This window comes from Hippocampus bargibanti, linkage group LG12 (assembly GCF_051943395.1).
Source record: "Hippocampus bargibanti isolate YZ-2025 linkage group LG12, ASM5194339v1, whole genome shotgun sequence".
Taxonomy (NCBI): Eukaryota; Metazoa; Chordata; class Actinopteri; order Syngnathiformes; family Syngnathidae; genus Hippocampus; species Hippocampus bargibanti.
The window spans coordinates 18,090,994-18,104,217 of NC_142745.1; the positions used below are offsets into that span (position 1 = coordinate 18,090,994).

At 42.0% G+C, this 13,224-nt stretch overlaps 1 protein-coding gene across 1 annotated transcript; it reads right to left on the reverse strand.

Annotated features, from left to right (window-relative positions):
• Positions 1 to 6,516: 6,516 nt before the first annotated feature.
• LOC148890772 (serine/threonine-protein phosphatase 4 regulatory subunit 2-B-like) lies at positions 6,517 to 12,701 on the reverse strand. The gene is made up of 9 exons (XM_089009718.1): positions 12,546 to 12,701; positions 11,854 to 11,935; positions 11,591 to 11,761; positions 10,952 to 11,045; positions 10,838 to 10,875; positions 10,685 to 10,759; positions 10,443 to 10,589; positions 10,057 to 10,355; positions 6,517 to 7,932 (listed from the first exon to the last, which is right to left on the reverse strand). Exons 1-9 carry the CDS (start codon positions 12,577 to 12,579, stop codon positions 7,571 to 7,573), a joined length of 1,302 nt encoding a protein of 433 aa, XP_088865844.1. The 5' UTR covers positions 12,580 to 12,701; the 3' UTR covers positions 6,517 to 7,570.
• Between the last annotated feature and the right edge of the window lie 523 nt (positions 12,702 to 13,224).

A 13,224-nucleotide genomic window follows, 5' to 3' on the forward strand; every position in this document is an offset into this window, starting at 1 on the left:
AGGATTTTACCAATACACGTATTATCACTTGTTCAATGTGGCTTTTTTGAAACTCAAATGTTTTCCTGTGGTACTCCACAACTTGTAGTAAGCAGCTTCTTTGCTCTGGGTCAGTTGTGATCTGAGTTGCAAAGTCACTCATTAGTTTCACACGTCTCTCAGCCACATCATTGGTCACTTTCACTGACCTCACAAACCTTTGTGAATTCCTGTAGCTGTCATTGTCTTCCCATGTCTCTGCAGGAGTAGTGAGCCAGTCACATTTCACTCGAAGAGCATCAAACAGAAAGTGAGACGCTGGCCCTACCAGGTCTGTGAGAACTGTAGCTGCCTTGATGACAGAAAACACTGGCTTGCCTTTTCTGTAACTCTCAGGTTTCTCTGTTTCTGACAGCTTGACTGCGAGCTTCTCTTTTGCAGACTTGATCATGCTGGCATGTGAACTGAACAAGGTGAATGGCACTAGTTCCTGGGTCAGATACCAGCGGTGGTTGTTCATTTTCTTGAGAACAGAGGTTGCCAGTTCATAGTCATACTGCTTGTATTGCTGCATCTTCTTCAAAAGCTGGAGGTCATGGATAGGTGCATCAGCTGCAGATGTGGTGGTCACCCAGTGGCTGGTGTAGAATAAGGCCAGGAACTTGTTCATCCTCTCCAGCTTGAAGATATTGTTCGTGTTGTATTTTAGTTCCTTGGAAAACATGAGCATCTTCATACAGTAAATGCTCTCGTATTTTACAAAGATTCCACCGCATATAGCTATATTTTACGTTTTAAGACTCGCGCTGAATATTCCGGAAGTCTTGTTTTTGAGTATGTGACAAGTCCGTACGTGATGTCACGGAAGGAACGCCCCTGACCGAAAAAAAAAGGACACATTGATTTTCTGCCTCTTTTTCGGTGAGACATTTCCCCCCAATGTTGCCTCGAAATGGCACGGAAAAAATTCTTTAATCGATTGCAAACATGTATGCTTTCCTCTTCAGAACTATTTGAATCATATTCATAACTGGATGTGTAACAAGAAAGCATATTCTCCGAATCTGAAGCCATTGTTTTGATTCTCCAGCAATGCAAGACGTCTTGGCGTGACGTCACGAACTGGGGGTGGGACTTTATGAAAATGCCCAATTCGCAGCTCATTTTTTTGCAGATTTTGCACAATATAAGTCTTTTTTATTGGTGTTTTGCATTTGAATAAAAATATCATACTGCGTGTTTTGGGTATTTTAGATGCTATAAAATGTTTTTCTGATGTCAGTTAGGAAACTTAGGAAAAAGTGATGTCGGTTGTCCTTTAAGACTGCAATTGTGCTTGTCTTCTTCTGTTTCACGTCTTGTTCAACTAGGCCCAGAACTCTTGGGCAGTACTTAACCAACTTGTCCCACTTCTCTTTCACATTGCTGAACATTGGGCTGTCAGGACTCTTGACCTTGCTTAACACAGCCTCCCATACGCTTCCAATTATTACCTCTGATATGTGATCAGAATCAGAATCAGATCCGAATCAGAATCAGAATCATCTTTATTGCCAAGTATGTAGAACACACAAGGAATTTGTTTCCGGTGGAACATTTTGCAGTGTTTTTGAAAAACGTCAACAAAAAAATTACATGGCTCTTGAGGCAGGCATAGCCAAGGTCCAAGATCACAATAACTGGTATATTTAGCTAACTTAGACCTTGGAGAATGGGAATAATATCAGTTTCCATATGTTTGAAGAAAAATGTCAATTTTGAAGAGGTCTAAACAGACATCTTAGGGCAATACCACATAGGCTTAGTCATGCAGGTGAAAGCAGGGGTAATGAGGTGAAACCAGGATGAGGGAGAGAACAATAGAGGTAATCAGATATATAATCAATATACAGGTAATCACATAGAAAAATATAGGTCATCAAATAGAACAATATAGGTAATCAGATATATAATCAATATACTGTAGAGCAGGGGTGTCAAAGTCATTTTTTGCCGCGGGCCACATTGTAGTTATGGTTTCCTCTCGAGGGCCGTTATGAATTTGGGGAACCCATTAGAATGTTTAAATCCCTTCAAATATTACATATAGAGCACACAGCAAATTAATGAATAACTCGTTTTCAAATCTGAAGTCAAGAATAATGACTTTTACTGTGGTTGAAAATATGAAATTTTGGCTCAGATTTTAGCAATCATCGTGGAATTTAACAAGATTGATTTGCCTTCGCGGGCTGAAAAAAATGATGTGGCGGGCCGGATTTGGCCCGCGGGCCTTGACTTTGACACCTGTGCTGTAGAGCCTCTACAGTGTAGAGCAGGGGTGCTCACACTTTTTCAGCATACGAGCTACTTACAAAAACTACCAAGTCAAAATGATCTACCCACGACAAAAATGCAAAACATAATTATTTTCAAATGTTTTAAGGATTCTTTGTATGTACAATGTATTTTGATGTACCTTGCATAACTGAATAAGCCAATATTGCACAACACATATAATAACTACATATACGTAACATAATAAATAACTATTAACATTTTTTTGTAATTACCTGAGTTTACTTTGATGACTTGCACTGAATTGAATCAGCCAGTGATGCATAGTCCGGACAGTAGATGCTGCCAGCCAGCCTCAAGCACATTTCCAAATGTTCATCATTCATGGTGGAACGGTATTTGGACTTAATTATCTTCATGTAGGAAAAGGCTGACCACATAAATCAGTGGAGCCGAATAATGCAGTCAAGGAGGTAGCACATTTCCTCATGTTGGGGTACTTTTCCTGTGTGAGTAAGTTACAGAACTGTCCAAGTCTCTGAACAAGGAGTTAGCTGCTTCAACGAATGCTTCTTTTACAATGTCTCCGTCTTGGAAGGACTTATTGTTTTTAACGATGGCGTGACTCACCCGCAAAGATGCTTCGGTGGCGACTTTCGCTTTTGAAGTATGTTGAGTGAAAAATGACTGCTCTCCGGACAGCTGGGATTTTAGTTCGGCCACCGTTCTCTTTCTCAGCTGGCTTTTCGGCGTGAAGTCAATGTCGTATTTTCCATGAACAGTCCGAAAATGGCGCTCCACATTTTCCCATTCCGTATGAAAGTAATATGTTTTGCCCGCTCACTTGCTCCCGCTTTCTCACTCATTTTGATCACCATATGTTTTAGCAAGGGCTTAAAATCTGAGGTAATTCGCTGACTAGCTTGTAAATTTTGCTGCGTTTAGCGCCGTTGTTTACGCATGCACGGCGACCTAAAGGTAAAAATTCAGTTGTCATCTGAATGGTTGCCCTGTATGTCAATCAAGTGACGGGACGTTTGATAGGCTGACAAATGTTTTTTTTTACTGTCACGCTGCGATCGACCAGTACTACCTCCGCGATCAACCAGTAGATCGCGATCGACGTAATGAGCACCCCTGATGTAGAGGTAATCAGATTGGCTTCAGGAAGTGGTCCACTGCTCCCCCAACATTAGAGCAGGGACCTATCAGAGCAGGGGTCTGGCACTGCTTCCTCTCTCCATGAGGAATATAGGGCCAGGGTTGCCAGCCAACTTTAGTTCGCTGATGAAGCTCTTTGGATGAGGGATGAAACATCCGATACCTTCAAAGAAGTACAGATGACGGCTAAAGAAACTTTTTCCTCAATGGACTATCCTGTACGACTGAGAGCCTTCCACAGACGTGTACGCGCAATTGGGGTCATTTCACCTTGATTCCAGTCACGTTCAGATGTTTTTACAACCCGGTGAAAGATTCCTAATGGCCTCTAAAAGCATCGGGCTGCTATCAACAAGGCTCTTCGGTGCGATTATATGACGTGGTTTTGGGGGAGGAGCTCCATGTTGTGTAAAATAAATAATTGTACTTCATTAGTGTGTGGTAAATCCGTCAGGAACATAATATACAGTGATACCTCAGATTCCGAACGCTTTAGCTAACGAACTTTTCGCCTTACGAACTTTAAATTTGCGACAATATAATTTTGGCATACAAACTAGTTTTTGGGAAACACACAGAGCGCCACAATGGCTGGCGGACTTGTTTTCGGCGGAAGAACACCGACCACACGGCTGAACAGCGCCACCGAGGCTGCCACACCACTTTTCCACACACCCTTTCTCTGAGTGCATACGTGGCATACGTGGTTTGTTATCAAGGATGCATTTGCTATTTTGGGACTATTTATAAAAAGACCCCACCACACGCTAGTGTTCAGCCGAAGAGGACACAAGAAAATTACGGTCGAGCAAAAGAAGATCATCGAGAAACACGAACGAGGTGTGCGTTTGTGTGACTTAGCGTCCCAGTACCAGTATGCTAAGTCGACCATTGCTACGTGTGGCTAAGGGTGTTCCTGTGTTGTCTAAGCCACAGTCTCAGGAAATAAAAGAGGTTGAAAAGTGTCTGTTGATTTGGATTAACGAAAAGCAGCTAGCATGGGACAGTGTGTGAGGGTATTATCACCGAGAAAGCACGGCAACTTCACTCGGATAACATCAAGAGGCAATTTCATCAAGGTCCATCACAAAGGTAAATAAAACGACTTTATTATCCAGTACAGTTTATTTCTTTAATTACAATACAATAGCACATTTATTATACATAAAATAAGGTATATTTTGTGTCGTTTAAGGCTTATTTAGTAGAAAATTATCTTTCATGGGGACCTGGAAACGGATTATTCTCATTTTTCATGGTTTCCTATGGGAAATTAATGTTTGGAAGACACACTTTTCACCTGACACACACTTTCTGGCAACCAATTAGGTTCATAAGCTGAGGCATCACTGTACTCACAGCCTTACCATGAGCGATAGTTTGTTTCCATCATTTCATATCTCCAGTGTGTGACCAGTCTGCGTCTGGCATGAATGAGTCCAACATTTTGAGAGGAACAGTGTCACGTTATGTGTGTGTGTGTTTTTTTTTTTTTTTTAGCCCCAGCTGGCATGAAGGGTGTTGCCCTCCAGCAGGTGCATCTGCTCTGCGTTTACCAATCAAGCCTCCTGCTTGTATTTAAAGACTGCAAAGCTGCCTGCTCTCCTTTTGTACCTGAGTTGATGTTATGTTCAAGTGTTGTTGTCAATCTCCTCCACCCCCAATACTCTTCATTGTCCATTGTTTCTAAGCCTTTTTATTTTTTTGTTATTGGTTTTCACGTTTAGCTATTCGGTATTGGCTTCTTGATATTTTCTGTTTATTCTTGCCATTTCTTAGTTGCTGCGTTTTTTCTTTTCCTTTTTTCCTCTCCATGTGACCAATCATTTCTCTTTCTAATTTGTCGTTGGGCTTTTCTGTAAATCAGCATTTTGTGATGGCACTTTATATGAGCCTGCATTTCTGGAATTCAAACACAATGTTTGGTTCGGTCCAAAACACGAAAAAAAACATACTATTTGATCCTCTGCTCTTTCATCTAGAACTGCTTCATGTCACAAAGAGGGTATAGAAAATGCTGAAGAATGAATGACTGTGTCTTTGTGTTGTCATATTAGTTCTTTTTTTACTTTGTTACTTCCGAGTTGAGTGAACGCTGGCGCGTGTGGCTGCCACTGCTCACCCGCAGAAAAAAATATCCTGTGGCTGTAAAGTGTCCTCGAAAGGTTTGAAAGGCGCTTATAAATGAAATGTATTATTATTATTATTATTATCATTATCATTACACAAGGTGATTAATGTCACGGGGCGGCCCGGTAGTCGAGTGGTAAACACGGCGGCTTAACAGTGCAGAGGTCGCCGTGTGCCGCTCTGACCTCCGTGTGTTGAGCTTCCATGTTCTCCCCGGGCCAGCGTGGGTTTTCTCCGGGTCTTCCGGTTTCCTCCCACATTCCGAAAGCATGCATGGCAAGCAGATTGAACACTCAGAATTGTCCCGAGGTGTGAGTGTGGGTGACTGTTGTTTGTCTTTGTGTGGCCTGTGATTGGCTGGTGTCCCCCTGCCTCGTGCTCGAAGACAGCTGGGATCGGCTCCAGCACCCCCCGCGACCCTAATGAGGAATAAGCGGTACCGGTACGGAAAATGGATGGATTAATGTCACAACATGCCGCCGGCAGAGCGAGCAGTTTGCATTCTGATGACGTGCCGGGCGCTTGTTGGTCCTGCTAGGAAATTACATGGCGACCTCTATCGGTTAAGATCGAGATTGAAGACTCGGAGCATTTGGGAGCAAATGGAAACACCTCAGTTATATTTATTTTGATTGTGATTGCCCCTAAAAGATGCCCTCCTGGAGATCTAGCTGTCAAATAAGTCAATTTTGGTGTCAAGCAGGCTTTAATATAACCCTTGGGACTTGAACCGGTATCCCCAGAGACAAGAGGAGGTTCTGACAGTTGCTTATTGTTTTCATAAAGACAACAAAAACGATTCTTTGTTTGGACAAAGGGCCATTCTGATGTCTATTTCAATTGTCTAGTTTGATGGCCATATGGGTTTCAAATACTTCGCTAGACAAACCTGCCTCTCTGGACTGATGTCAAATAACTTGGAAACGATTAAAATGGGGCAAGTAAAGAATTGTAAAAGTGAGTCATGACTGGTTGCACAGTGTTTTATCTATGAATAAGAATACCTTAAAAAAATTGTTAACATTTATTGCTGTTTCTGAATACCCCGTTTGAAAAATTCCAAAGCATCCAGAGTATACACCGAAATTATACAATTCTATATGGTTTCACAAAGGCAGTGAACACATACCGTATTACAATCTACAAAAAAAAAAAATCTACTTTACAGAAATTTAAAATCCTAAATATCAAAAAGTACGGCTGCAGAAAACATGGAGAGAAATGCAACCTGCGACTGCTTTTGAAAATCAGTCGATGAAACAAATGTGACATTACAATACAAAGAAAGCAAACATTATCTTTGTACTTAACAGCTGGTTTTTGGGGAAACTACAACCGGCAGACAGAACAAACACAAATTCCAAAAAGAACGAAATAGGACTGTGAAATGATCATAAATAATGATGACTTTATATACCCACGTGTTGTTTCCCAGAGGACTCCCCACTTTGCAACGTGGCATTGTGACCGTGTCGTCCGGTGAGATCGGTAGTGTATCGAGCAAAACAATTATTTCAATTATGGCACGTGGTGTCAACAGATCCCCCTTTCATAAGGATGTAGAAATGAATTTAAAGAAAAACACATTCCTTCCAGCCTGGTGCCCAAACAGGATAGAAGTGACGGGAAGGGGGAGGGGAGGTCAATGCACAAGAACAGCGGCCGTCATCTGACAAATGCTTGCGGCTTCAAAGGAGACACGGCCTACTAATCCTTTCTTAAAATGGAATAAGTGGCATCACAAAAAAAATAATAATAATAATAAGCGCCACACCCCACCAAACAGTTCCAACGAAATACAGAAAAAAGATGGCCACCAAAAACGACTCTGTAGCCACCCCCACCTCACCCCGCCAGTTGACAGAAAAAAAAAGTTCATATTCATGAATAATTTGATCACATCGATGCCAGGTAGCCATTTTGGAGGAGCATCCAAAAGCGGACGAGGTGTTTGTGTATGAAGTGAAGTTCTCCTGACAGTCAAATTGGATTCAAGGACAAGGTGGTGCAAGGGTTTTTGGGTCTAGTCCTGCTCCATGGGTTCTTCGGTGGTTCCCATGTCCACGCTGGCGCTTTGTACGGCGCCACCTGTAGGTGGTTCATTCGTACTACTGGATGGAGTGGGCGACACGTCTTCACGGTCACCTTCAACGGTCTCATCGATGCTACAACTGCTACTATTGCTGCTGCTGCTGACTGGGTCGCTGTGACTCTCCTCACTGTCTGCGCTGGTCTCTGGGCTTGTGGCAACACAAGCCGACGCCGGCTGCTCAGTTTGATCCATGTCGCCGATGTGCTGCGATAGGCATGGCGACGCTCTTTCGGGCAACTCTTCGGCCGGGCCCGAGTCTGGACATGCTTCGGCGTGAGTGCTGCTCGTCGGTTCTGACATAAAGACATAGCGGGAGGATGTAAAGTCATGTACCGTATTTTCCGACGTATAAGGTGCAGCCAAAAGCCTTGATTTTCGTCAAAAGATGACACTAATTTGGAAAACTTTTTTTCATTCATAGTAGGTACGCCTTATATATGAAAAAAGTTTGAAAATGCACCATTCATTGAAGGTGCGCCGTATAAAGCGCACCACATTATACACCAAAAAAATACATTACTTTTCAATCTGAGATATTTGCCACAATTTTGGCAAATATCAAACCGTATTTTCCCATGTACAAGCAGTGTCTGAAATAACAGCATGCAACTTTTACGTCGAGCGTACAACTTACAAAACGTCTCCACCCAGGTGGCCAACAACTTTTTGAAAAAAAAAAAAAAGTTTTTTTTTTTCAAATCAAACGTTTTCAAACATTTGCTTTATTCAATAAAGCAAATCAAACATTTGCTTTATTCAATAAAGCAAATGTTTGAATGGAGATTTCTAAGTCTCAATAAATTATTCCAATTTAGAAATTTTTGTTCGGTTTGGAAATTTCTGAATTTCAGTTCGTTTGTCAATTCGCATACTCGACATGGCAGCCAATCAGAAGCCTGCTTCGTGCTTACGGACTTTCCCGAGCATTATATGGCCGTGCATTTGCATATCATTTTCCAAAGTAGATGGACAGAACCTCAGCCCCAGAAGAAAGATTCAAAAGAAGCTAACAAAATGAAAGGCGCTTAGAAATGAAGTGTACTATTATTATTCAAAGCATAGTGGAAAGGGGAGTTCACATGGCATGTAGCAGACGACGCAACGCAAACATTGCATTGTGCAACATGACGACGAGGGTATGGACAAACGACAACTGGAGCAAAATTATCAGCATGGGATATTTACCATCAATTAAGCAAGGGAGCATTTGTGGAAGGTACATCCATCATTAAAAAAATCCTTAATACTTTGCATCAATGGGTTTCTTTGCGATTAGTAGTCTTATTGTATTTCAAGTTGTGAAAAATGGGGCAATCAACTTTATCGCTGGGCAGGGAACTTTCCAGAGTTGTCTGCCTTGGTGTCCGGTAACTTTTCGTCATGAGTTTCAGACACTGGTATAAGGCGCACTGGGGTTAAGGCAGACCTTCAATGAATGGAAAAAAAAATCTAAATGTAATATATAAATATATAAAAGTTCCAAATATATGGTGCACCACATTATAAGGCGCTACAAAAAATAACCTGGTCTCATGCATTGTAAATAGCACAGCAACCTTATGTTGAGTCAATACTGCTACATAAATCAAATATGCTTTTCATACTTTAAGATATTGTTATACTTTGCACTATGTAGTTCTTTTTATTATACTTTTCTATGCAGTTGTTCATTTCAGTCTCCTGACATTTTCTTTTGTGCATTATTATTTTTTGTCTTTGCCCCCCCCCCAAGGCCATCCCTTTCAATTTTGCTGCTGTACATGTCCCCCAATGTGGGACTATTAAAGGCTTTCTGATTCTAATACAATAATGGCTGGGGTTATGCAACACTACATCGGGGGGGGGGGGCTGCTGACAGGGGTTGCGAGACCCGTTGTGGCTCAATATGACATCACATATAAGGCACATGGCGTATAAGGCGGAGGGTCATCTTTTCAAGAAAATCAAGGCTTTTGGGTGCGCCTTATAGTCTGAAAAATACAGTAGTCAAACCTTGGTTTTCAAACAACTCGGGTTTGAGACCAAAATATGTTTGCGACCGAAAATGGGTTGTCGACCAAACTGAGTGCACCTGAATGCACCACTCGACTCCCCTCCACTTTCTTACAGGTCATTCCCTCGTCTCGTATCTCATTTTGACCGGCGCATTATCCTCATGGAGGATTCCATTTTGAAAAGGCGTGTTTGTATTTTTCAATCATGATAAAATAAAAAATAAAAAAGCAGACCTTGATTACATTGATTATTATGGGAAATGTTTCGTGTTTTCGACCAAATCGGTTTTCGAACATGTTTCTGGAACGGATTATGGTTGAAAACCCAGATTTGACCGTACTTTTTCATCTATTATATAATTGGCGCAATTTTGGTCAGTCTTCAACTTGTCTCCCGTACAACATCCAAAATAAAACACAAACCTTGGTCTTCAACAACTGCCGCACTGCAAGAGGCTTCCTTGAAAGTGACTTTCTCATCTTCTTCTTGGACCATGGCTTCTGCTTCTTTCGAGAGGCAAGGGGTATCGGAAGGCTTTGACGTTTCCACTTCGTGCTCATCGTCTTCGTCCTCTTCCTCCTCCTCATCTTCCTCTTCCTCGTCCTCCTCACCAAATTTAAGTCTCTTTACCTCATGCTGCTCAGGCTCCAGGTCCTCTTCGGCGTCCGAGTGTTTGTTCTTGACCGAAATCCCTGGGCTATCTCCCGAAGCCGAAACCTCGCTAAAACAAAATGTGAGACAAGGATAGTGGCTTGAAGGCGTCCAACTGAGGAACGGAGGCATTTGTATCGCAGACATTCTCACATACCTTCCCGATATATATTGAACACTTTCCGGATCAGTTTTGAGGTCTTTGTTCTCTGTGCTATCAGGCAGGCCATTGGCTGCAAGGGAGTTCACTAGAGATAATTTTGGTCGGTGAAGTGGCCGTGGGGTTCCTGGACCGTTCACTTTTCTAAAAATACCAAAAGGAGAGAATTACAATGCCGCTGACCAAGTGATGAAGAGACATTTAAACACTCAAAAACACACTCTGACTCAAACCCAAACCTCTCTGTGAAGGACGATGCGTTCCCAGGAAGCATGACTCCATTCATTCGACTGACGGCACCGCATCCGTTTTTTCTGCAAGCAAGCGGGCACAACTAAAGTCACAACAAAGTTAAGTTTCACAACATTTAGATAAGCCGAGATCATTCTTACTCTGAAGTTGGATGAACGCAGCTCACAACCATGACGTTCTGGATGGCAATAAAGTCAATGAGTTGAAACGGAAAAACAATTCCCTTTTTTTTCCCCCACACAAGTAGCACTGACCTTCTCCACGCCTCGAAGAAATTTATCCGTTCCTGTGTAGTTTTTCTTCGGTTCTGTGAGTAACTCACACAATCGTTGTATAGTAAAGGGAATTCTGAAATAAGGAAAAGGTGGATGACAAACTTAGGGGGGCACATGTTGAGTCACACAAGCACGGTATTTGCATCATACGATTTGCCTCCTTTGACTAGATGGATTTTTATGGTTTGACAACAACACAGGGTACTGCATCAAAGTACCTCATCACAGTACATGTGGTGCTCTTTTTGTTTTTGTTGCATGTGTCTGGTTCGTCTTAAAATTCCGGATTCATTTTGAGTAAAATCAATGTGCTATCTACAGTGGGCAAGGTCTTCTCAGTTTAGGACTCTAAAAAGAATGTTCATGGAAGTTAACAAAAGCTGCATTGGCGGATTACGAGCAGTGTGATCAAGCAAAATGTAGACAGGGCAACTCCATGAAAACTTTTGTTTCCAATTATTCAGTTTAACATTCGCATGCATTATCTTTGTGGTACACAAAGAGACGCAAGTCTAAAATCCCACATTAAGTCCCTCATTGGTCAATCTAATGATCTGATCTGTTTATTTGAACTCGCTGATCAGTTTCAAACATCAGACCCGTGTACAGTCTACCTACCCATTATATCCTTCAACAATCTTCAAGATTCGGTCTTTCATATCTTCAAATGGAATTGACTCCACATTGGGATTGGCGGGGCCTCTTTGCTCAGGAGCCGAGGCTCTGAAATCATCCATGACCCTTTCTAATTTATAAAGAAAGTAGTTCTTAAACTGAGACCACTGGACCCTACAGGAAACATGAAAAAATGGCTTTAGACCCTGGTGACAAAGTACATTCAACACGTTCTATTGCAGGGGAGGATACGTGATGCTTTTTACATGGTTTCTCCAGTCTTGGCGATATGGCATAAAAACTGCTCCAATGTAGGACACGGCTCCCTTTTCGTTTTCTTCTCAAAGTCTGGAGGATGAAATGGAACAAACGAGTCTATTATTGTACAAATATGTCACAAACAGCCCGAGGACACGAGCTTCAATAGCCATTGATAGTGTACTCATTAGTAATAATCCATACGTAATGCCGAAAGTCGTTTCGCGTTTTAACAACGTAATCATAAGCGCTTGTGCGTCCACTTACAATCATTTACTTCACTGGTGATTATGTACTGAAGTGAGTTAATAAACCATAAAATTGAAGCTAGCTCACTAGCTTATGTTAAACGCTCCAGCGTAACCGGCAACTAGTCGCGACCAGTTACAGGCAACACTCTTGAATAACTTCATCTTGGTTTCTTCCTTTTATTTAAGCGAACGAATTTTAAACTGGCTCGGGAAAAACATTGGATCTGGCGGATGAAACACTTGACAGCGAGCTTTTCCCGAGTCGTCGCCAGAGAGCGAACAATTTCCGTGGACCAGCTTAAAAAAATGTTAGCTAGTGACGAGCAGCAGCTAGCCAACGACATTAGCCTGTGCGCTACAATCACTTGGTGGTCGTTCAGGCTGTTTGAACATCACGCGAGCACACCGAGAGCAAATCACTGGGATGGCCCCCAATCGAATGAACAAACCTCTGAGCGCCTCTTGGAGCGAGTCAATTTCCATCACGCCGTTGCCGTCTGTCAGTCCGTTGGATATGAGAGGCAGACTGGCAGCGAGCGACTGGTGCTAACCGCTAAGCTAACATCGAGCAGGCGAAGGAGGAGGGGATCACATTAATATGGCGCCGTGAGGTCACACTGCTTGGAAACCACTCCGTGAAAATTAAAACGGCACGACATTAAAACCGAAACAACAAGAACGCCGCGATAATTGTATACACCAAGTAAACAAATAAAATACACAACTGATGCTACACGTAGATATGTCTAAATTTGCTGTATTCAATGAATTATCTTCATTTGTGTGAGTATCCCATCTTAATATATCCCGTTATCTGATTGAGTAACTTTCGGTGTCTTTTGTGTTGTCATATTAGTTATTTTGTTTTATTTTGTTGTTTTGACTTCAAGAAGGCACCGATGGAGTGGCTGCCTTTACAGCAGCTCCTATATTTTGTTTCTCTACACATTCTTTTCCCTTTTCTCATTCTTTCATAACTTTGCTGCTGTGAAATAGGAATTTCTCCAATGTCAGACAAATAAAGGTTATCTCATCATGTCATCAGTCTGAAAATGTTTGAGGAACCCCCGTTGCTCTGAATGTAAAACAACTGTGGGGCATGTCCCGGGGACTAGTGAAAAAGTGACT